Source organism: Pongo pygmaeus, chromosome 4 (genome assembly GCF_028885625.2).
Source record: "Pongo pygmaeus isolate AG05252 chromosome 4, NHGRI_mPonPyg2-v2.0_pri, whole genome shotgun sequence".
NCBI lineage: Eukaryota > Metazoa > Chordata > Mammalia > Primates > Hominidae > Pongo > Pongo pygmaeus.
The window spans coordinates 138,667,086-138,692,182 of NC_072377.2; the positions used below are offsets into that span (position 1 = coordinate 138,667,086).

The window sequence follows — 25,097 nt, forward strand, 5'->3', positions numbered from 1 at the left end:
TTATCCTTTAAATATGGATAGTGACGTTATTTACTCATATAATTCTAACTACTCCTGAGTATTATACAGATTAAGTGGTAATAACAAGCTCCAGTTTCTTAGAAGGTGATACTTCCTTTACAAGTTAAACATGGCATATGGCAGTAATCCTAGATTTGTTTGTCATAATACTGCTAAGGATACTTTTGGTTTGTTTTTGAGACAAGGTCTCGCTCTATTGCCTAGACTGGAGTGCAGTGGTGCAATGCCAGCTCACTGCAGCCTCGACTTCTCAGGCTCAAGCAATCTTCCCACCTCAGCCTCTCAAGTAGTTGGGATCATAGGCATGCACCATATGACTGCTAATTTTTTTTTTTTTTTTTTGGAGAGACAGGGACTTCCTGTGTTGCCCAGGCTGGTCTTGAACTCCTGGGCTCAAACAATCCTCCTGTCTTGTCCTCCGAAAATGTTGAGATTACAGGCATAAGCCACCATGCCCAGCTGCCAAGGATACTTGAGGTGGATAAGGTTTTTGCAGAAGTTGATCTTATAATAGCAGGAATTGGTAGATGAGACAATTCAGCTAGGACTATACACCGCTACCTTCCCCACTAAAACCAGGACAAACAGAAAACAAGCTTATGTCCTAAGAGTAAAGGGAACCAAGAATCCAAAAGTAGTCACAGGGGTTGGCAAACATTTTCTGTTAAATGCCAGATAGTAAAATATGTTAGGCTTTTTGGTCAAATACAGTTTCTGGTGAGTGTGTGTGTGTGTATTTTAAATAACTCTTTACAACGTAAAAACCATTTTTTGCTCAAAGACTACAAAAACAGGCTATGGGCCTCATTTGACCCACACACGTTATAGTTTCTATCTTTGGTACAGACAACAAATTGGAATTAAGTGAGACAACATATGGGACTTTATTAAATAAGGTGAATTTGGGACAAATGAAAGGTGAGATGAAGGCAAACTACTGTCAAGGGATGATCTGAGCCTGAACAACTCAGTGGATGTGAAGAGAAAACAAGATTACATGTGAATATAGATGTTAACTGGAAAAGGAAGGAGAAAAAAAGGGAGCACAAGGAAGAAAAAAAAATCAAAATTTGTGAGCCATCTCAAGCCATCAAAAAAACTTCATTCTATTGTAGGAGGGAAGCTGGAAACAATGGCAGAGTAATTTTGTGTTAAGAATTAAAGTACTAGCTCCAGTTAGGCATATAAATGACAATTAGAAGGGACAGAAGTTATGGTTATGTCAGCAGCCTCCAGTGAGCTAGGACATAAACTAAGTCTTTTCAAGCTGAACAAATATATACACGTTCAACCCATTTAAGTGAAGAGACACATTTAAGTCCACAAAAGCAAACTTAACTACCTACTATATAACTTACTTTTTATTGAAAGTATCTTGCATTCATGATGGATGCTTTCTGGGTTTTACTACATATTTTAATGTTAAAAGTTAAATTATTTTTTTACATGCAAGTAGTGTGAATAATTTTCTCCACATGGGAACACTAATTATAAAAAGATGACATCCCACATGGGTTAAGTGTCTTTTTAATTGAAAAGCTAACAAACTGTCCAGTTACATTTCTCCCAAAAAACCACAAACTGGGTAGTAACTGAGTCTCTAGGCAAGATATTTAAAACTAAGAGGATTAAAAATAAAATTAAAAAGAAAACAAGTCCTCAGATGCAATGAAGGGAGCCCTGCTACATACAGGCTAATCAATACAGTAGTGGTACTCCTTGACTGCAGGAGGCTGGAAGACATCCTAGTAACTCCACTCAGAACATTTACTTCAAGAAGCCTTTTTCCAGTTTCCAACTCATGAATAAAGATAATATTTTGTTAATTCTATTCCAGAAAACTTTTTTGCAAGTTGTTTTATTTACAATGCCAACTTTTAAAAGGTCACTAAAGTTAACTGGACAATAAACTAGGCAGACATTGCTTTACAAAAAAGAGGGAAAGCCCAAAATGCCACTTATAGAGAACCCACAGTTCAGTTTTATTCAGAGCAAAGAAAAAAGAAACTTTCCATCATACTAGAAGAAACTCGGCCATAAGATTTGGAATCTGTGCTCAAACTACACATGCAATGAGGACAATATTCTGCTAATACAATTGACTTGCTGCTGCATTTGTCTACTGTTTGTCTAATATTAACAATTATAAACAGAGCAGTGCAACTAGTATTTGGAACAATCCTTACAGTGTTACAGTGTCAGGCACAACATTTCACTTCTCTTCACACCACTGGTTCTCTTTGCGTACCTAAAAGAGATGGATATAGGGAAGTACCTTAACTTGAGTAGTCTTTCCTAAGACTTATAAATACTACCTACTGATTCATCGATAGCCAGTGAGTTGAGTCAGAAGAACAGATGGAAAATTAGAACAACACCAGGTTAAGACTATATTTCCGGATTTCCTTTCTTTGCCTCCCATGGTTTTTATTCTGCCCTGCTGAAATTATGAACAAAGGCAATGGGCAATTTACTAAAGTTGACAGAGCAAATTCAGTTAATTCATTCACATTATTTCAGTCTGTAGTCATGTCAACAAAATCATTCTGATCTATTCTTTCATTTCCTCCCCTCATTAAGTTGCTCTAAAGTACCCTAGCATATACTTCTCTCTAGGGCCTGCTTTTCTGATGTCAGATATGTATGGTCTATACAGAAAGTTGCAGGTGCCAAAACTAGTAACTGTTAATACATTAACAAGAGCTCTTCTCATTGAAAACTAATTGTTCTTATGCTTAAAATGCAGTATCATCTAAGTGTTCAGATTCATAAAGACAGAACAGTATGTTTAAGACACATAAAGTACATATTATCCCTAAAGTATCAAGACTACTTGATACAGTCACCTCTTTTCCTGGCATGTTATAGGTGTTAGTCCCTTTTTAAGAGCATGTGATCAAAGACAAAAATGCATGCTACCTACCTGGGCTTCCTCCTCTTCAGTAAAGTCATTTTTGATATTGAAGGTCTTGCGAATCTCCTCAGGAGTTTTCCCCTTGATCATATTGGCAACAGTCTTGCATGTAACATCAAGCAAACCTTTGATGTCTAAGTAGTTTGCAGCCTGTAAAGAGACAGTTGTTTTCCTTAAAGTATACTTGATGTTTTAAACTAAATCCAAAGTTAATGGTTGACACTCCATATCTAATAAAGCTTAAAATGCTAATTTTAAGAAATTAAAAGGAGAAGAATAAATCACTCATAAGTTCTTCTGTGAAAGACTTTTATGTGACCTTCTTTGTTATACCTCTATAATGTTGAATGCTTCTGCTTCCTTAACCAAACTATACTAGCTCAAATGTGAAATAACGGCCACTACTGTTGTATATGTGTGTACACATGCACACAAATACCACATCAGGTCTTGGCAAAAATATTTGTCCACACTTAAAAGAGTTCAAACATAAGCAGTTATAGCACTACACTTTATTGATCTCATTTTAAAAAACAGGTTTTGGTTTCATTGACTTTATTGTTTACTTGTTTTCTATTTCATTGATTTCTGCCCTTTAATATTCTCATTCTTCTGTTTACTTTGTATTTAATTTCATCTTTTACTAGTTTCTTAAGGTGGAAGCTTAGATCACCGATTTGAAACTTTTCTTCTAATAATATAGGTATTTCATTCCATCAATTTCCCTCTAAGTACTTCTTTAGCTGCATCTCACAGATTTTTCATGTGTTTTACTTCCACTCAGCTCAAAATACTTTCTATTTCTTCTCTGACCCATAGGTTACTTGCAAATGTGTTAGTTTAAAAGTAGTTGCAGATTTTTCCAGATACCTTTCTGTTTATGATTTCTAATTCCATTGCAGTCAGAAGACATACTTTGTATGACCTGAATCCTTTTACAATGGAGACTCTTTTTTTAAGACACCGTCTCACTCTGTCACCCAGGCTGGAATTCAGTGGCGTGATCTCGGCTCACTGCAATCTCTACCTCCCAGGTTCAGCCGATTCTCTTGCTTCAGTCTCCCAAGTAGCTGGGATTACAGGTGGGTGCCACCTCACCCAACTAATTTTTTTTTTGAGACGAAGTCTCGCTCTGTCGCCCAGGCTGGAGGGCAGTGGTGCGATATCAGCTCACTGCAAGCTCCACCTCCCAGGTTCATGCCATTCTCCTGCCTCGGCCTCCCGAGTAGCTGAGACTACAGGTTCCTGCCACCACGCCCGGCTAATTTTTTGTATTTTTAGTAGAGATGGGGTTTCACCATGTTAGCCGGGATGGTCTCGATTTCCTGACCTCGTGATCCGCCCACCTCGGCCTCCCAAAGTGCTGGGATTACAGTCGTGAGCCACCGCGCCCGGCCTAATTTTTGTATTTTTAGTAGAGATGGGGTTTCATCATGCTGGCCAGGCTGGTCTCAAACTCCTAGCCTCAAGTGATCCACCCGCCTCGCCCTCCCAAAGTGTTGGGATCACAGGCGTGAGCCACCGCGCCCAGCTGAGACTTGTTTTATGGCCCAGAACATGGTCTATCTTGGTAATATACACTTGAAAAGAATATGTATTCTGCTATCATTACATATAATGTTTTAGGCCAGGCGCGGTGGCTCATGCCTGTAATCCCAACACTTTGGGAGGCATAGGCAGGTGGATCACCTGAGGTCAGGAGTTCAAGACCATCCTGGCCAACATGGTGAAACCCCATCTCTACTAAAAATACAAAAACTTAGCTGGGCATGGTGGCTCATGCCTGTAATCTCAGCTACTCAGGAGGCTGAGGCAGGAGAATCGCTTGAACTTGGGAGGTGGAGGTTGCAGTGAGCCAAAATCATGCCACCGCACCCCAGCCTGTGTGACAGGAGTGAAACTCTGTCTCAAAAATATATATATATAATATTTTATAAATGTCCATTAAGACAATTTGGTCAATAGTGTTATATCAAGTTATCCTGATTTCTGTTTAGTTATATTAATTGAGAGAGGTGCTGAAATCTCTATGATTGTCACTTTGTGGACTTCTTTGAGTTCTATTGGGTTTTGTTTCACTTCTTGGAAGTTCTGCTTCTAGCCAGATAAACATTTATAATTGTTATGTCTTTTTAAAAAACTGATCCCCTTATCAATATGAAATAATCCTCTTTAACCCTGGTAATATTCTTTGCCTCCAAACCTATTTTAATATAGTCACTCCAGCTTTCTTTTGATTCGTGTTAGTGTACTGTATCTTCTTCCATTCTTTAAACCTGGTTCTGTCTATATATTTAAAGTGGGTTTCTTACAGACAGCATAGCTAAGCTTGCTTTTCTGATCTGGTAATTTCTGCCTTTTAACTGTGTTTAGACCATTTACATTTAGTGTGTTACTGATACGTGGATTTAAATATGGCATTACATTTGAATTTAGAGAGTATTAAAATTCAGTGTCAATGAAGTTAGCAAATTTTAAATCTGTAAGAAGTGTTTAAAGGCTCTAGAATAGAGCTATCTTACACATTAAAAACTTACCAGAATGAGTTCAAAAAGTGTTCCTTGGTCAACTTTCAGGAATTCTTGGTCCCAAACAGGAATATCGTCTGTTCGCTTTTCTTTGTTCTCATCATCTTCAGGAGGAGGAGGGTCATCCTTGTGGTGGGTGCACCACTGAATGACCTACAACAACAAAAGTTCATTCCTCTGTGGCACTTTGTCACAAGGTACTCATTCCACTGCTGGGACAACTTATCCCTATATTGGAATAATAACTAGCTAGAGGTTGACTTGAGCCATTAACAGCCAAGCTTGAAAAACAAAAATGAAGCTTGAAGAATGGTTATAACCCTAGAAGGGAGAAGATCTTATTAGATAAAAGTAAGCCATGCAGACAGAGTACTGTACTTGACTACATTAAAAAGCTTCTATGCAAAAAGAAAAGTTAGGACGTGTCTAGAAGATACCTGCAATATGTACAACAATGATTAGCTGAGAGAATATAAAATCTTTCAAAAATCATTAGAGAGAAATGGGTTAATGATATGTACAGCCAATAAATGAAATCTGAACAGCCAAACATAAAGAACGCTCAACTTTACTAGAAGCAAAACTAACACTACAGATACTTCTCTAGATTGAAAAAAAAAATCAAGAAACTGATACTAATGGTTGGGCAATAATGGAAAGGAAACACAAACTCTTCTAGAGAGTATAAATTGGTATAACCCCTTTGAAAGCTAATCCAGCACTCCTCAAAAAAGCTGAGTATGTACATATATTGTAACCAGGAAATTCCAAATACCCCAGACACATGTGTAAGACTATTTGGTGTAGGAACAAAGCAGGAAAAGCCCCAAAATTCCCTTAATAGGAGAATAATTACTTCATAAAGTTTCAGGAAGCTGATTACTTAAGACTATACATACCAGCATAAAGACCAAAATCAATACTGAAAGTGTTTTCAGTTGTAGAATCTAGGCAGTGGCTACATGGGTGTCTACTGTGTAATTCTTTCAATTTTTCTGTATGGCTAAAACTTTTTCATAGCAAAATGTTGGAGGAGTAAACAATGCTAAGAGAAAACGGCAGAGCCAAGAAATTATATTGCCAGGATACAAAAAAAAAAAAAAAAAAGAAGAGTTTCAATAAGGAAAAGCCAAGCAAAGGGTTGTTTGTTTTTGAGACAAGGTCTCACTGTGTCACCCAGGCTAGAATGCAGTGCCGCAATCATGGCTCACTCAACCTCCTGTGCTGAAGCGATCCTCCCACCTCAGCCTCCCAAGTAGCTGCAACTACAGGTGCACGCCACCATGCCTGGCTCATTTTTGTATTTTGTTTTTGTAGAGATAAGGTTTCATCATGTTGCAAACTTCTGAACTCAAGCAATTCACCCACCTTGTCCTCCCAAAGTGTTGGGATTACAGCTATGAGCCACCGTGCCTGGCCAGGAAAAGGTTTTTGTTTTTGTTTTAATTTTGAGACGGAGTTTCACTCTTGTTGCCCAGGCTGGAGTGCAATGGCGCTATCTCGGCTCACTGCAACCTCCACCTCCTGGGTTCAAGCGATTCTCCTGCCTCAGCCTCCTGAGTAGCTGGGATTATAGGTGCCTGCCACAACGCCCAGCTAATTTTTTTTTTATTTTTAGTTGGCCAGGCTGGTCTCGAACTCCTGACCTCAGATGATCCACCCGCCTCTGCTTCCCAAAGTGCTGGAATTACAGGTGTGAGCCACCGCACCCGGCTAAGGGTTTTTAATGAAATAAATAATAGCTTCTTAAGAAGTATTCCAACTATATAAGAAAATTAAAAAACGTCAATTAATATTTGCTTATCCAGGCATTTTAAAAACTCTAAACCTGGGCACAGTGGTTCATACTTGTAATCTCAGCACTTTGGGAGGCTAAGGCAGGACTGCTTAAGGCCAGAAGTTCAAGACTAGCCTGGGCAATATAGAGAGACCCTGTCTCTACAAAAAATGATGATAATAATAATAATAGGCTGGGCACTGTGGCTCACACCTGTAATTCTAGCACTTTGGGAGGCCGAGGTGGGTGACTTACTTGAGGCCCAGAAGTTCAAGACCAGCCTGGGTAACATGGTGAAACCCTGTCTCTATGAAAACTACAAAAATGAGATAGGACTGGTGGTGCACACCTATGATCCCAGCTACTCAGAAGGTTGAGGCAAGAGAATCACTTGAGCCCAGGAGGTTGAGGCTGTAGTGAGCCATGATCGTGCCACTGCACTCCAGCCTGAGCAAGAGAGTGAGATTCTGTCAAAAAAAAAAATAAATAAATAAAAATAATCACTACCACTACTAACAAAAAATAAAAATTTAAAAATAAAAAACTCTTAAAAGGATATATAAAGAAACTAATGCCTAGGTTCACAACGGGTGGTGCCAGTAAAAAAGAAAAACAAAAAAATGCCACATTACTTTGTGGGGGGAGCAGTTTCCAATCAGATAAGAGACAGGGAAAGGAGATTTTATTGTACACTTTCATAGTTTTGGCATCATGTAATTATTCTTCAAAATATGATATATATTCAATACAAACAGGCTTAAAAAAAAAAACTTCTCGGCTGGGTGTGGTGGCTCACACCTATAATCCCAGCACTCTGGGAGGCCAAAGGAGACAGATTGCTTGAGCCCAGGAGTTCCGGACCAGCCTCGGCAACATGGTGAAACTCCATCTCTACAAAAAATACAAAAATTAGCCAATTGTGGTGGCATGTGCTTGTAGTCGCAGCTACTCGGGAGGCTGAGGTGAGAAGATCACCTGAACCCGGGAGGTAGAAGGTGCAGTGACCCATGACTGCACCACTGCACTCCAGCCCAGGCAACACAGTGAGACCCTATCTCAAACAAACAAACCAAACAAACCAAAAAACACCAAAAACCAAACACTTCTCATTCTCAGAAGTGGCCCTACATCACCCAAACCTTTAACTCTGACCTTATCTACTCCCTTCTTGCTCTAGCTTCCACTAAACTCCTTGCCTTTCCTAAAAAGGCAGGGCATGCTCTTGTCTTAAGGTCACTGCACTTGCTCCCAAATCCCAGAATTCTTTTCCCCCAAATATTCACGTCTTTGTTTAAAAGATTATCTTCGGCCAGACACGGTGACTCAAGCCTGTAATCCCAGCACTTTGAGAGGCTGAGGCAGGCGGATCACCTGAGGTCCGGAGTTCGAGACCAGCCTGGCCAACATGGTGAAACCCCAACTCTACTCAAAATACAAAAAATTAGCCGGGCATGGTGGCGCGTGCCTGTAATCCCAGCTACTGAGGCTGAAGCAGGAGAACTGCTTAAACCCCGGAGGCAGAGGCTGCAGTGAGCCAAAGTTGTGCCACTGTACTCCAGCCTGGGCAACAAGAGCAAAACTCCATCCTAAGAAAAAAAAAAAAAAAGATTATCTTCTCAGTAAGACATCTCCTAACCATCTTTATTTTCAAAACAGCTAACTGTTCACCTACTCACCCCTTTAAATTCCCCATTCCCTTCTTTATTCTCCATAGTTTTTCCATTTGATGTATTTCTTATGTTGCATGTTTCCCCACCCCTTCAGATCATAAACTCCATAAGGGCAGAGATTTTGTCTCTTTGGTTCACTGCTATAACCCCAGCTTTTGGATGGCATTTGAATGTACCGGGCATTCGACTACAAGCAAAGATCCTTTTAGAAACATATTTCATTAGTATAAAATAGAATATGTTAATTGCAAGACATATTCAGAAGTCATAAAGAATGAGATCTAACTAGATAAAATAAAGCCTCTAAATCGTAACATGAATTAACGTAAGACAAGCAAACTGGTAGAAACTTTTAAAGAGTTCTTATAAAAAGCCTATTAGATAATACCACTGAATTGTCACTTAAAAATGGTTAAGGTTGTAAATTTTGTTATGTGTATTTTACAATTTTTTAAGCCCATTAGACAACAACATGGATGAATCTTGAAAACATTATGCTAAGTGAAATAAGCCAGATACAAAAGGACTAATATTGTATGATTCCATATATTATGTACCCAGGATAGCTAAATTCAGACACAGAAAGTAGAATAGTGTTTACCTAGGGGGATTTTTTTTTGAGGGGGGAGGGTATACCGAAATAGGAAGTTACAGTTTAATGGGTACAGAGTTTCAGTGTGGGATGATAAAGTTCTGAAAATGCTTAGTGGTGATAGCTGCACAACACTGTGAATGTAATTAATGTCACTGAATGGTGCACTTTCAAAAAGTGAAAATGATCAATGTTATGTATATTTTATCACTATTTTTCTAAGACCATTAGGAAAACAGAGAAATGAAAACAGACAATGCAGAAAATGTAAATGGCCAGTAACACATGTAAAAACATTCACACTTTAGGAGGCCAAAGCAGGCAGATCGCCTGAGGTGAGGAGTTCAAGACCACCCTGGCCAACATGGTGAAACCCCCGTCTCTACAAAAATAAAAAAATTAGCTGGGCATGGTAGCCGGTGTCTGTAATCCCAGCTACTCAAGAGGATGAGGCGGGAGAATCACTTGAACCCAAGGGGCAGAGGTTGCAGTGAGCTGAGATCGTGCCACTGCACTCCAGCCTGGGCGACAGAGTGTCTGTCTCAAAAAAAAAAAAAAAAACAACAAACCACAGGCGTGGTGGCTCATGCCTGTAATCCCAGCACTTTGGGAGGCCAAGGTGGTCAGATCACAAGGTCAGGAATTCAAGACCAGCCTGACCAACATGGTGAAACCCTGTCTCTACTAAAAAAATACAAAAATTAGCCAGGCATGGTGGCGAGTGCCTGTAATCCCAGCTACTTGGGAGGCTGAGGCAGGAGAATTGCTTGAACCTGGAAGGTGGAGGCTGCAGTGAGCCGAGACTGTGCCACTGCTCTCCAGCCTGGGCAACAGAGTGAGATCAAAAAAACAAACAAACACAAAAAAATTCAGGTCAGCCGGGCATGGTGGCTCCACCTGTAATCCCAGCACTTTGGGAGGCCAAAGCAGGGAGATCGCCTGAGGTCAGGAGTTGGAGACCAGCCTGGCCAACATGGTGAAAACCTGTCTAATATAAAAATTAGCCAGTGTGGTGATGGGTGTCTGTAATCCCAGCTATTTGGGAGGCTGAGGCAGGGAAAATTACTTGAACCTGGAAGGCAGAGGCTGCAGTGAGCTGAGATCACACCACTGCACTCCAGCCTGGGCGACAGGGCGAGACTCCATCTCAAAAAAAAAAAAGATGCTATGTATTAACTAACATAGACATATCACCTTTCATTTTGTTATATGGAAAAAAAAACCATAGAAATGTATAGTTTGCTACCTTAAGAATGGGGGAAAATGCCGGGTGCGGTGGCTCACGCCTGTAATCCCAGCACTTTCGGAGGCTGAGGTGGGCAGATCATGAGGTCAAGAGATCAAAACCACCCTGGCCAACATGGTGAAACCCTGTCTCTACTAAAAATACAAAAATTAGCTGGGCGTGGTGGCGTGCGCCTATAGTTCCAGCTACTCAGGAGGCTGAGGCAGGAGAATCACCTGAACCCAGGAAGCAGAGGCTGCAGTGAGCTGAGATCACACCACTACCCTCCAACCTGGCGACAGAGCAAGACTCTGGTCTCCAAAAAAAAAAAAAAGAATGTGGGAAAACAATATACTTACTTGTTAATACCTGTATTACAAAATACTAAAAGGATAAATTGCTACCTGAAAGGGGACTGGAATAGATAAGGACAGAAATGGGAACAAAGTGTTACACATTCCTTTATTTTGACTTTAGCCGTTTCAAAATTATAAATCTAAGAAAGACAGTCACGATTCAATTCCACCATGCTCTAGAAGTGGTATCTTTACAGAAGACTATTTAACAGTATCTATCAAAATTTAGGCATATAAGCCAACCTGCGATCCAGATATTCTACATGTAGATCATCCTTCCTAGGGAAGTGTTTGCATAGGTAGACACAGTACAGATGCCCAATAAATGACAACAGTCAACTGTGGCAAGAAAGGAGACAGAACTTTTTTCTGTATATTTTAAGAACATACAAACATCACTCAAGTAAGTGTTTAAGAACATTCAAATTTAAATGTAATTTTAAGCAGTAAATTATAAAATTCTAACATAGATTGTTGAATTACTTCTATTAATCAATTAGTGTTATATATTAAGCAGAATAAACTTAAACTCTTTAAAGACCTTACCTTTTTTAATATTGCTGCATTCACATTTGGTAGAGGAACTGGGTCATCATCTCCTTCATCATCCATTCCCAAATCTAAGAAAACCAGAAGAAAGTTTCTATTTCCTAATTCCATTATAATACTTATACCAACCACGCTATGTCTCAAAACATAAGAGTCAGCCCCCATATCCATGAGTTCTACATCTGTGGATTCAACCAACCACAGATCAAACATATTGGAAAAAAAATGGATGGCTGTGTCTGCACTAAACATGTAGACTTGTTTCCTTGTCATTACTCCCTAAACAATACAGTATAAAAACTATTTGCATAGCATTTACATTGTATTCGGTATTGTAAGTAATCTAGAGAGAGGGTTTTTTTTTTTTTTTTTTTGAGACAGATTCTTGTTCTGTCGCCCAGGCTAGAGTGCAGTGGCGCAATCTCGGTTCACTGCAAGCTCCACCTCCCGGGTTCACACCATTCTCCTGCCTCAGCCTCCCCGAGTAGCTGGGACTACAGGCACCCACCACCATGCCCAGATAATTTTTTGTATTTAGTAGAGATGGGGTTTCACTGTGTTAGCCAGGATGGTCTCGATCTCCTGACCTCGTGATCTGCCCGCCTCAGCCTCCCAAAGTGCTGGGATTACAGGCGTGAGCCACCGCGCCCGGCCATCTAGAGAGGATTTTAAGTATACAAGGTGATGTACATATGTTATATGCCAATACTACACTGTTTTATTATAATAAGGGACTTGAGTATTGGTGGATTTTGGTATCCACAGGGGTGTCCTGAAACCAATCCCCCATGGATACCAAGGGACGACTGTAACTTATAAGACATGTCTGAAAGAATATAAAAAGGATTTTACTTAGAACAGCTCTCTTAGGAGCATTTAAAAATTGGTGGCTCCTAACGATGGAGTCCATGAAACCACCCAAAACTATATAAACTTGTGTGAGTACACAAATAAAGGAATATTACATAAAAGAAATTCTTAATTGGCAGGAAAAGTGATTTAGTAAATTGGGCTTGAATGACTGGGTAGCCATCTGAAAAAATTAAAGATGGACCCTTTCCTTACCCTTTATATCAAATTCTCCAGATGAACTGTATTTTAAAAAGTAAAATAATGAAAACTATTACAGGTAATAAAATCTCAATCTATTCAAATCTGAAACCTACAGATGTGTATACATATACACACTAAAAATACTAAAACACACACACATACACACACACACACACACGCACAAAACAGATCATGCAGCCGCTGACAAAAACAAGGCAGGGAGCTCCAAACATAATGGTATGATCCTAAGATTAAAGTTTTTAAACTAGGTTAAAAAAGAAAATTATCTGAATAAAAATAGAAATACACTTTTTTCCAACAGGATATATGAGGAACAGTTAACAATATTATGTGTAAGGAAGTTAAAGAACATAGGTTAAGGGACACAATTACGGGGCTATCAATAATCCAAGCACAAGATGATAGCCTGGACAAGGTTTGTAGCTAAGGAGGTGGTAAGAAATGACCTAATTCTGTCTGCATTTTGAAGGTAGAGACAATAGAATTTGCCAACAGATGGCAAGTAGAATGTGAAAAGAGTCAGGGTACACTAAGGTTTATGGCATTAAAAGGATGAAGTTGCCACCAATTGGTAAGGGGAAGGCTGTCAGAGGAACTATTATTTTTAGGAAGAGAGGATCAAGAGCTCTAGTTTCATAAATGTAAAATATTAGATATCCGAGGGCAGTTGTATGTTCAAGTCCAGAAATCAAGAGAAGAAATCAGAACTGTAGGTAAGTTTGGGAACTGGTATATAGATGGTTTATAAGGCTATGAGACTATCATCAAGCAAATGGCTGTGTATAGATATAGTGAAGAGGTCCAAGGATGAAACCCTGGGGAACTGCAGGCTTTAAATACTGGAAGACAGAAGGGTGTGAGGTAAGCAGTAAGTGGAATTTTGGGAACCAAGTGAAGAGGGGAATAATCAAGCATCAAATGATGTCTACAGGTCTAGATAAGAACTGAAAATAGACAATGCACTTGATGACATGGGGTTCACTGAGCTTTATAAGCAGTTCCAGTGGAGTGGTAAAGATGAGAGTAGATTCAAAAATAATTCATGTTATCTTGCATGGATAGATTCACTCATCTCCCCTCTCTTCTCCCTCCCACCAATGCCTATCCCTGATCCTATCTCAGCTTAGAGTGAAACTGTAAAATGACAATGTTTCATGTAAAGCTCTATGTCGAACAAGTCACTTATGTCTTTCCTGAACAAGTATGAAATCTTTTTAATCAGGTGAGAGAAAGAAGTTATAAAACGTAAAATACTTTTATCTTGAGAACTAAGATATTAGAGGAAACATACAGAAGACCAGCTTGTTTAGATCCAAATGTAATTTGGAAGGAGGCTTAACTCACATTAAAAATAAGGCTTTTGGCCGGGTGCAGTGGCTCACACATGTAATCCTAGCACTTTGGGAGGCCGAGGCAGGCAGATCACCTGAGGTCAGGAGTTTGAGACCAGCTTGGCTAACATAGTGAAACCCTGTTTCTACTAAAAATATAAAAAAATTGGCCAGGCATGGTGGCTCACGCCTGTAATCCCAGCACTTTGGGAGGCAGAGGCAGACGTATCACGAGGTCAGGAGTTCGAGACCAGCCTGACCAACATGGTGAAAACCCGTCTCTACTAAAAATACAAAAAACTAGCCGGGTGTGCTGGCGCATGCCTGTAGTCCCAGCTGCTCAGGAGGCTGAGGCAGAAGAATCGCTTGAACTCAGGAGGCGGAAGTTGCAGTGAGCCGAGATTGTGCCACTGCACTCCAGCCTGGGTAACAGAGTGAGACTCCGTCTCAAAAAAAAAAAAAAAAAAAAATTAGCTGGGTGTGGTGGCGCATGCCTGTAATCCCAGCTACTTGGGAGGCTGAGGCAGGGGAATTGCTTGAACCCAGGAGGCAGAGATTGCAGTGAGCCCGAGATTGCGCCATTGCACTCTAGCCTGGGTAACAAGAGTGAAACTCCATCTCAAAAAAATAAAAATAAAAAAATAAATAAAAAAAGAAAAATAAATAAATAAATAAAATAAAATAAAAGGCTTTTATGACTGTAAAGGATCGTAAAGCTAATTTTTTATTTTTTGTAAAGACAGGGTCTTGCTATGTTGTCCAGGCTGGTTTTGAACTCCTGGGCTCAAGCAATTCTCTTTAAATCCTCTAGCGTTTAAAGTAAGGATGTACAATATTTTTTGCTTTCAGACTAAATGCACAAGTAGCAAGTCATTCCTTTAAGCTATTTAGTTTCAGGGACTTCTGAAAGACACTTGTATCCTGATACTGTACCCTGGACCTGAACTAATCATTCAATCCACATGGAAATGTGCCAAGAGTCTCACTTCTGATTGTCCTGTGGATTAAAAGGTTTTATTTTTGTTTTCTAAGTCACATAAAACCCATAACCAGAGATACTGCAGGTGGAAAACAAGAAAAGCAGAAAGTTGCCAAATTCAAAAGACTCCAGTCCTCAAGAGGCTAGAATCTTATGTAAGCCATTGGTACTTAAGATAAAACCATTCACTTCTGATTCCCAAAGGCAACGGAGTAAAAGAATAACTTAATTGTTGCTAACTGCCTATCAGTCCACTTACTTCAGTGATCAAAGCTGGCATGGTAAGTCTTCAAGATGCCCTATGTTCTTAAAATTGGCAAATGCTTCTTTGAAGCAGCACAGGACAGATTAGTGTGTCAGGCACCAAGATAAAATAAAGAACACTTTCAATGCCAAAGCAAGTATTTAGGCAGCAATTCGGGTATCAGTTTCTACATCTTCTGGATAAAACCTTACTCACCTGCCTTTCAGGGACACTTGGATTGCTTTCAGCTTTTTTTAGTGAGCACAACATACTTCTTCATTCAATAGGTACTTGATGAACAGTGACTGTGGGATGTACCAAGGAGTTTACAACTTAATAGAAGTTATCTTAAGTTACCAGAATACAGGACTTTAAGGGCCACCATGATTGGTACCAATTGGTACCAAGAATTCTAAGCTTTTATCAGAATACAGAAGTCACCCACTTAGAAAACAAAACGAAGACACATCCTCTGCAATTCAGCTTCCGCCTCTACCACACCTAAGTATCTGCTGCTAGAAGTCCTCTAACTCAATAACTATGAAATTCTAAGGACCAGTCTACAGTATATAAATCTGGCAATCACTCTAGTCACCTAGAAATGTCCCCTTTTCCCTTGGCTTCCACAAATCCTACTCTACTAATTCTCTACTACTGATTTCTATACTCTTAGCACCCCAGCCCCAACATCATCATCTTCCAGAGTTAAACTCCCATAACCCAATATATAAAACAAGTCTACTTATCTCTAGCAGTCTAACTCTGGGGCCAATATCCACAAACTCAATCACCTAGTAGACTGCTACTAGTAGATCTTCTGAAGGAATCTCAAACATGGTTTAAACTCAAAGTCATTTTCTTCTCCATTCCTCTCAAACCCATTTTCAGCTCTACCAACTACAGTATCACAATTCCATCCCACCCCAACTAAAAACCGTATTTTTACTTTCCCTAGCACACCCTGTCTACTTTACTTCAGAATGATCTCCCAAAACATTCTAATTTTACTAGATTTGAAATATTACCTCGGCTGGGCTTAGTGGCTCACGCCTGTAATTCCAGCACTTTGGGAGGCTGAGGTGGGCGGATCACCTGAGGTCGGGAGTTTGAGACCAGGCTGACCAACAAGGAAAAACCTCGTCTCTATTAAAAATACAAAATTTGCCTGGCATGGTGGCGCATGCCTGTAATCCCAGCTACTTGGGAGGCGGAGGCAGGAGAAGTGCTTGAACCCAGGAGGCAGAGGTGGCAGTGAGTTGAGATCGTACCACTGCACCCCAGGCTGGGCAACAAGAACAAAACTCAGTCTCAAAAATAAATAAATAAATAAAAGAAATATCCTCACCAGTATTACATACTGCAATCTCTTCAGCTGAAGAATAACACTAGCCAAGATGTTCCCACAGCACCACTTGGCGTGCAACTTTATTAATGCACTAATTACACCATGTGACAAGTTTGCCTTGTTTGTGTCTGACTTCCCTCCTAGTTTATAAATCCTTCAAAGGCCATGTCTCACTTACCTTCTTTTCACCAGCACCAAAGCCTGGCACATAACCCTTCTCTTCGTTTAAGTATTTATAACCTACTGATCTTCCCTACATAAAAAACCTCTGACATTTAAGTACTAAAGAACACTCAATACTACTAAGTTTTTTTCATCAATTCCAAACACTGATTTGTATCACCCCACTGGTAATACTAAAAAGAGATCCACATTAACTAGTGCAAGTTTCAAGGCCTGTTTTCTAACTCACTTCCTTATGCTGCATACTTTGTAGCAGTTTCAGAGGAATGACAAAACAGACAAAAGAGAAAGCTTGTTTTAAAAAAAAAAAAAAATTCTGCCTGGCACAGTGGCTCATGCCTGTAATGTGGCTCTTCCCAGTACTTTGGGGTGCCGAGGTGGGAGGATGGCTCGAGTCCAAGAGTGCAAGAACAACCAGGGTAACACAGGGAGATCCTGTCTCTATAAAAACATTTAGGCTGGGCGTGGTGGCTCACGCCTGTAATCCCAGCACTTTGGGAGGCTCAGGCGGGCGGATCACAACGTCAGGAGATCGAGACCAGCCTGACAAACATGGTAAAACCCCATCTCTACTAAAAAATACAAAAATTAGCTAGGCATGGTGGCACGCACCTGTAATCCCAGCTACTCGGAAGGCTAAGGCAGGAGAATCACTTGAACCCGGGAGGCAGAGGTTGCAGTGAGCTGAGATCATGCCACTTGCACACCAGCCTGGGCAACAGAGCAAGACTCCATCTCAAAAAAAAAAAAAAAAATTAAAAAATCAGCTGGGGCAGGGCGCGGTGGCTCACACCTGTGATCCCAGCACTTTGGGAGGCCGAGGTGGGCGGATCACCTGAGGTCGGGAGTCCGAGACCAGCCTGACCAACATGGAGAAACCCCATCTCTAATAAAAATACAAAATTAGCCGGGCTTGGTGGCACATGCCTCTAATTCCAGGTACTCGGGAGGCTGAGGCAGTAGAATTGCTTGAACCAGGGAGACGGAGGTTACAGTGAGCCGAGACTGCACCATCGCACTTCAGGCTGGGCCACAAAAGCAAAAAAATCCGTCTCAAAAAAAATCAGCTGGATGTGGTGGCACGTGCCTGTAGTCCCAGTTATTCGGGAGGCTGAGGTGGAAGGACTGATTGAGCCTAGAAGGTTGAGGCTGCAGTGAGCCGTGACTGCACCACTGCACTCCAGCCTGGGCAAGAGTGAGACTCTGTCTCAAATCAATCAATCAATAAATAAAATCTACACAGCAATCCACAGAGCTCACTCCCTCCACTGAAATAAGGTGTTCTATTCAGCCACCATTATAGGACGGTATCTCTTTTCCAAAGACCTTAATTTCTATCACTGGAACTTATGAATCCAAATTTACTTGAACAGAAATTAATCATTGCCTAAGGCTTGGCAATCACTTCAATGTTTATTTTACTTTATGATTTTATCCATTTAATGAGAGAACAACCCTCAATAATTCAGACAATGCAGATAGGATGACCTGTATCAGAAAAATGTTAAGTTATAAAGAAAAAAATGTAAACTTTACCTCTTCATACTCTCAAGCACCTTATGACAGCCTGCTGCTCATATAAATTTGATATTCACAAACTATCTCAAATTACACATTTCCTCCCACCCAGGTTTTCCAATGAACTTACCTTCCAACATGGTCTTAATAGTCACAGATTGTTTGGCAATTTCCACATCAACTTCAAATATCTCTCCATCAGAACTCTGCAACTTAATTGAAGGCATCTAAAAAAAAAGTACATTAAATGTAAAATTTAAGAGAGAGAGTTCTACATGACATTTCATCAACTACAGTCCATCAGAAGGCTCTAACTTATTGACCACAAAGTTCTAAGAACCTACAATACATAACCCTGTAAAGCACTGTTGTAAACAGTTATTCACAGGTTAGTCTCCAAGTATTTCTATTAAAATTTTTTCAAAGTATAACTACTAGGAACAGAAGTTTTTAAGGCCTGCCCTACTGAACTCACTATTGGTATAAATTTAATAAAACATACATATTTGTATTTGCTTTCTGTCTGCCTTTCGTCTCCCACTGAATACTAGACTCCATTTGAACAGTTAACTGCCACAATTAACTACATGCAAACCTGAGGAAGGTCAGTCCAAAACAAACAAGGCTACCAAATAAGATAGAAATTTTCCCCAGTGAGACCTACCTGTGAAGAAGGGGTTCAGATCCAGAGAGTAAATCAGAATATGCTCATTTATGTCTGAGGCAATGCAAGACCATATACACGAGAATAAAATGATTTAAAGATAAGCAGATGTGAGTACAATTCCCTAAATCTAGTTAGAAGCTTCATTTCAGAGCCCTTTTTAATCTTTCAGTACTGACTGTCCAGGTGACCAACTTTGAGATCTCTTGGCAAGATCTCCATAATAATAACTTATTACTTGCTCTGAAAACGCATTTATTAATTCAGATTAATTATGAGTCGTCAGGAAAAAGATATAATCTTACATAAAAAGTTAAGCAATTAATTTCAAAGGACTTGAGTTCTGGCAAAAAAAAAAAAAGGCATTTAAAATTAAAAGTCCAACAATTTCTTACCATCTTCAAATTCTTTAAAAAAGAAAACATACAAAAAAGGAAAACAATAACAACAAAAAGAATAGCAATACCTGGTACAGATGAATTCAAGGCCTCTTAAAACTCACATACAACTTTTTAAAGGCCCATGCTTCTCAAGTATTCATAATCCGGTGATGTCACTATTAACTTATGGCACCTCTTAAGTTTTCTAGGTGTGTTGTATTAAAAATCGCATATATTTTCCCAAAAGTGTATCATCTGGCATTTAAAACATGCATCACACCCATTTTATGTTCAAAGACCTATGACCCATTACATCGGTTAAAATATTCATTCAGCTTCTCTGAGGCAATTGTCGCCAACCCCAAAGCAAACAGGTTGTTAGGCAAAGGAAGCAAAAAAGTAAAGCATGTTTTAAAACCAGCCACTGAAATATCCTACTCTCACTCATCCATGGTTGGAGAGAATCAGATTTCACTTTGCGATTCACAAACATGTCTGCTTCTCCATGTTGCTCAGCGCTTGCCAATAATGCAATTGTCCCTGCTTAATGGAGAAGGACACAGAGAAGAGGACCCTTCCTGTGACAAGACCACAAAAAAAGGTATCTCCAAAAGAAAATATTTTAACGTGAGCCCAATTTTTAATTATAAAACATTTAAGCATGTAATTTTTATATTAAATAGTACTGAAATGAACAGTACAGAATCACAAGTCTAACAATGCAGTTGATTAAAATTACTCTAAAAGCAAGACGACCGTTTCATATTTCTTTCAAATAACTCAAGATAAGTGCTTAGTCATAGTCAAGTTCGTGGACTGGGTTACTCTTAAGGGAGTTGAGACCTTATAGCAGCTGGTCAATCGGTTAATCTGTAATTCGATGCACTTGGTAATACTAAACTCAAAGATAAGTTTTAGTGTTACAGTAGAATAAAGTGCAAAATTTTTAAGTAATAATGGATGAAATATTTATTTGAAATGCTTTCAAAACAATTCCATTCTAAAGAAAGAGGCCTAAAGGCTCCTGCACTTGTAAATAATTCTCCATGGCCAGCATAAAGTGGGTTCTATCACATCATAAAGGGAAAAAAACCCCTGCGTTTTAAGTGACCCGAAATTCTGACACTGCTTTTTAGACGGCACAGCGGAGGAGACGGTATTGTTCTATGACACGGATACATTCTATTGTCACGCTCTAATGGAAAAATGCATGTCCCTAAAACCCAAACGTGAAGTTTCCATTAAAAGTGAACCAAAGCAGGTGGACGTCCTATTTCTTTAAAAGCCAGACACCTCGAGTTAAGTTATACACAGCTAAGGCTCCTACAAATCATACCACTCTGAAGATGGTATCTGCTATCACAATAGTTATTTCAACGACTCCAAGTCATGGCAAAACAACGCGAAGAAATATTTACAAGGAGCAGGCGGCTATGTGCTGAAAGTCGGCGCCCGCACACGGTTAGCCAGGACCGACCGGTAGCTAGTGACGCCAGACACGGTGGAGAAAGGATGGGAGCCAAGGACCGGGCGGCCTCAGACCACCACCGCAGCTCTCCCTCCCGACCACAACAAAAGCCAGACACCGACACACGCCCACGCTCACGACAGCCAAGGGACCCCCATTCACAACCCCGCCGCCACCCCCGCCCTGGTCCCCGGGACAGCAGGCTTAAGGCCAAGAGAGGCCCCCGGCCGCAGCCTGGGCCTTGCTGCCGAGCTCCGCGCCGGCTGACGCTCGGCCGGTGCAGAGAAGGCCCAGCCCGGGGTTCGGCTCACTTATGGAGCGCCGTGAGTACGCCCGGCCAGAGGTAGGCCTCGCTGAGTCGGGGGCGGGGCGGGTGAACAGGAGCTGATAGTGTCTCCCGAAGAATGGGGTCGACAACGCGATCCACCGGGCCCGAAAGGCCAGGCCCAGTCACCGCCCGCCGCGGGCAGGCCCAAACCGCAGCGGTGAGGCCAGCCGGCACGCAATCCGGGAGCCACGACCCTTTCCAGTTCAGTGGGCGGGTACTCACGGTGTTCGGTGTTAAGGAGACGGCCGGCGGGGAGGCTGACGAGAACTAGACGCCGTCAGCAGAGGAAGAGAAAAGCGGAGGACGAACCCACTACAGCGTCGCAGCGCGGCGCGGCGTCTACTTTATAGGAGAGGGCGCAGGCGCCGAGGACCCCGAGGCGCGCGGCGTCATACAGCGGCTGGGCTGGCCGCCGAGATCGCCTGACGGCAGGCCGAGGACGGCTGGGCGGGCCCAGGCCGGGAGGCGGCAAGGAGCTGCCGGGGGCGGCTGGCCGGGGGATCGGGGGGGCCAGGAGAGCTTTCGCCTCTCCCCAGCTCTGAAAGCGCCGCGCTGTCTCTTCAACTGGGTGCCGAACCCCGACAGGCCTAGAAAAGTCTTTCAGGCAGCGGTGCCCTAAGCTGAGTGAAAGACCCCAGTTAAAAAGCCTGGAAAAAACAAAACGGGGCGTGTGTGTGCGCCTCTGTGTGTGTTCCTGGGAACAACATAACGGGGCGTGTGTGTGTGTGTTCACTCCTGGGGGGGCTGCGTGTGTGTGTACACGCGTGTGTTCATTCTTGAGGTGTATGTGTGTGTGCGCGCGCGGGTGTGTGTGTTCATTCCTGGGGTGGGGGTGGGGGGGCGCTTGTGTGTGTGTTTTACTACTGAACTGATAGAGCTTGTCCAGCCTCCATTCTCCACGGTGACCCTCCTAGGTGAAATAGTGTTAGCCTTTTCGCCTCTGCAGTGAGGGAACAGGTTCGGAACGGTTAAGTGGCAGAGCTAGGATTTGAGCCTTACTCCACAATTAGGTGCTGTTAGCCCTTATTTCCTACTATTGATTTCTAAAAAGGCTTCCATGCCAAACATAGCCATCGTTATAGGGAAACCCCAAGTCTAGAGAGATGGCTCCATCTAGCAGTAGGTACCCATTCCTTCAGTAAACATGCTTCGAGCCCGACGTGCGAGGCGTGGTGCTGGAGATTCGGCCGTGAACCAGGCAGCCAGGGCCGGGCCTGGACATAACTCTTCTCTAGGGTGCTCCCAGGAAGGCTTTGATGAGGTCGATGGAATGAAGCCAGCTGTAAAGGAAAGGAAGTAGTCTGAAAGCCCCACCCTGCTCTGCTTGGGAACATTACTCTCCCCGTCCTAGGAGACTGGGCGCCGGGTTCGCCTAGCCAAGCACGTGATGATATCCCTGACACCAGGAAGACAAAAGATACTTCCACACAGGGCCCCCTGAAGAAACCAGAGATGTACAGTGCCTCTGGGATGGGACTGGGCAGGAAGGCCAAGCAGCTCCTTGAGTTACCAGGTCTTTGTCTACAAGCCGTGGTATCCAGTGTCTGCCAGGTGCCACAGCTGATGACGGAAGATGAAACGCCTGCAGCTCTCAGACATTTTCTCTGCAGCACAGCCCTGCCCTCAGCAGCTCTAGCTTCAGGCCTCCTAGGCAGGGCCCACTGGAGCCCCTTTGCTCCCCGCCTATGGCATACAAGGTGGTACCTTATAAACTCTCCTTGAGCATTCTAAGCAGGACTGTGCAGTGTCAGGTCACACAGCTAGCCCGGGGACCCAGCACAGGGTCTGGCATAAAAGTAGGGATATGTTTTTCCAAATATGTCTGAGAACCCCCTTTATTAGAATCACCAAGAAATGCCTGCTTTTAAAACAGATTTCGGGGCCGGGCGTAGAGGCTCACGCCTGTAATCTCAGCACTTTGGGAGGCTGAGGTGGGCAGATCACTTGAACTCAGGAGTTCGAGACCAGCCTGGGCAACATGGTGAAACCCCGTCTCTACAAAAAAACAAAAATTAGCTGGGTGTGGTGGCGTGAGCGTGTAGTCCCAGCTACTCTGGAGGTTAAGGTGGGAGGATCACCTGAGCCCAGGAGGCAGAGGTTGCGATGAGCCAAGATGCTGTCACTGCACTCCAGCCTGGGTGACAGAATGAGACCCAGTCTCAAAAAAATAAATAAATAAAACATATTTCATTTGCTTGTATATGGTGCTATATGTATAGATTATCTCAGGAAAGATACACAAGAAATTGGTCACCTCAGAGGAAGGGAACTAGGTCACTGAGGGACAGGTTAGAATAATTTTTCACCTTATACCCCTTTCTACCTTTTGGGTATCAATTCACATGAATGTATTACATATTCAAATTTTTTAACTTTAAAAATAAATTGGCTCAAGAAAAATGCAGATTCCTGGGTCCACTTTCAATCTAATAACTCCCTGGGGGCAGGTTTTTCTGCCTTTTAAACCAGTTCTCCAGGTGATCCTCAAGCCCAGAGTAAGTGCATAAACCTGTGTAGTAGGGTATCAGTGGTGAAGCACTGCCAGGAAGGAGCCAAGAATGTTCGTCAGAGGTGACTAGTTTAGCACCATACTTTCTGGATCAACCCTACCTTCTCTCAAACCTCCACTCGGGAGGGCCAAGGTAGCTGTAGCACTGTGGGACAGGCTGGGAGTGACTCCTCTCCATTCATTTATCCATAGTGATCACCCCAGGCCAGAAAGGACTGGCCCCCACAGAGTCCCCTTGGTACGTGTGGATACATGTGTGGGTGTGAGGAGCAGGGGTACCTATGTTTCCAGAGCTGGCCCTGAGGGAACTGAGGCTCCACCCTTACTCCAATCACTCCACATGCTCCACACCAAGGGGTAATCAAAACCCCTTGTCCTACAGAGGAAGGAAACAAAACCAAAGAGACTTTCCCAGCCATCACTCCAGCCCCAGCTACGTATCTGCCATCACGGCCCAGGCAGTGAATCTTAGCCCCATTCCTCAAATGCAGGAACATTTTCTAATTTACAACTGTTCCCAGCATACTACCTCCAGGGAAACTAAAGGCCTTGGATTCAAATATTCTACATGGGAAAATACAGTTTTTATGATGAATTCATTTCCAGAAATGAACTCCCTTTTTAAGTCTTCATTGGAGTCTTCATTGCTATAAAGCATTCACAGGAGGATTCCTATGAGGAGCAACCCTGTCAGTGCATCTAAAATGGGACCCTGGGCCAGGCACAGTGGCTCACGCCTATAATCTCAGCACTTTGGGAGACCAAGGCAGGAGGATCACTTGAGGTCAGGAGTTTGAGACCACCAACATGGTGAAACCCCGACTCTACTAAAAATACAAAAAAAAAAATTAGCCAGGCATGGTGGGGGGCGCCTGTAATCCCAGCTACTTGGGAGGCTGAGGCAGAAGAACTGCTTGAACCCAGGAGGTGGAGGCTGCAGTGAGCGGAGATCGCGCCACTACACTCCAGCCTGGGCGGCAGAGCAAGAGTCCATCTCAAAATAAGCGAATAAACAAACAGGTCTCTGCAGCCTAGAATTCAGTTCTCATTCCATTTCTTATGCACCCATCCATGGGACAGACTGTGGACTTAGATATGTGTTCCATCCCATAGGACAGCATGTAAGCTAGAAGTATTCAGTCCACATGGTGAAGGGTCCCCTGGCTGCATCCTGCTGTGTGTCAGCTCTCTCAGTCTTGGTCCTTTAATGCAGGGGTAAGCATAGCCACTCTGAAGTCAGACCACCTGCCTCTGTTAGGTGATCTTGGGTAACTTACTTCACCTCTCTGGCCCTCACTTTCCTCTGTTGAAAGAGTTGGAAAGAAGGTATGATGCCAGACTTGGAGTGGGGAGGAGAACACTGCATGCTGTTAGCTTCTAGTGTGGGTCTCTGAGAAGGGACTCTCATTCTCCCATCCCCTCAACCCAGGGATAGGAAGGGA

The 25,097-nt window shown here is 42.2% G+C and overlaps 1 protein-coding gene across 1 annotated transcript; it reads right to left on the reverse strand.

Annotated features, from left to right (window-relative positions):
* Positions 1–881: 881 nt before the first annotated feature.
* SKP1 (S-phase kinase associated protein 1) lies at positions 882–22,840 on the reverse strand. The gene is made up of 7 exons (XM_054488574.2): positions 22,657–22,840; positions 21,369–22,426; positions 18,437–18,533; positions 11,630–11,703; positions 5,473–5,616; positions 2,945–3,085; positions 882–2,269 (listed from the first exon to the last, which is right to left on the reverse strand). The coding sequence occupies exons 3-7, from the start codon at positions 18,531–18,533 to the stop codon at positions 2,234–2,236; spliced, it is 492 nt and encodes a 163-aa protein (XP_054344549.1). The 5' UTR covers positions 21,369–22,426; positions 22,657–22,840; the 3' UTR covers positions 882–2,233.
* Positions 22,841–25,097: the final 2,257 nt, after the last annotated feature.

Bases quoted from the DNA above. Each gene is read 5' to 3' on its own strand.
- SKP1 (XM_054488574.2), bottom strand. From the start codon at position 18,533: ATGCCTTCAATTAAGTTGCAGAGTTCTGATGGAGAGATATTTGAAGTT. The intron at 5,617-11,629 runs GTAAGGTCTTTA...TTGTTGTTGTAG, and splicing joins ATGCAGCAATATTAAAAAAG to GTCATTCAGTGGTGCACCCA. The intron at 3,086-5,472 runs GTAAGTTTTTAA...GTCTCTTTACAG, and splicing joins CACTTTTTGAACTCATTCTG to GCTGCAAACTACTTAGACAT.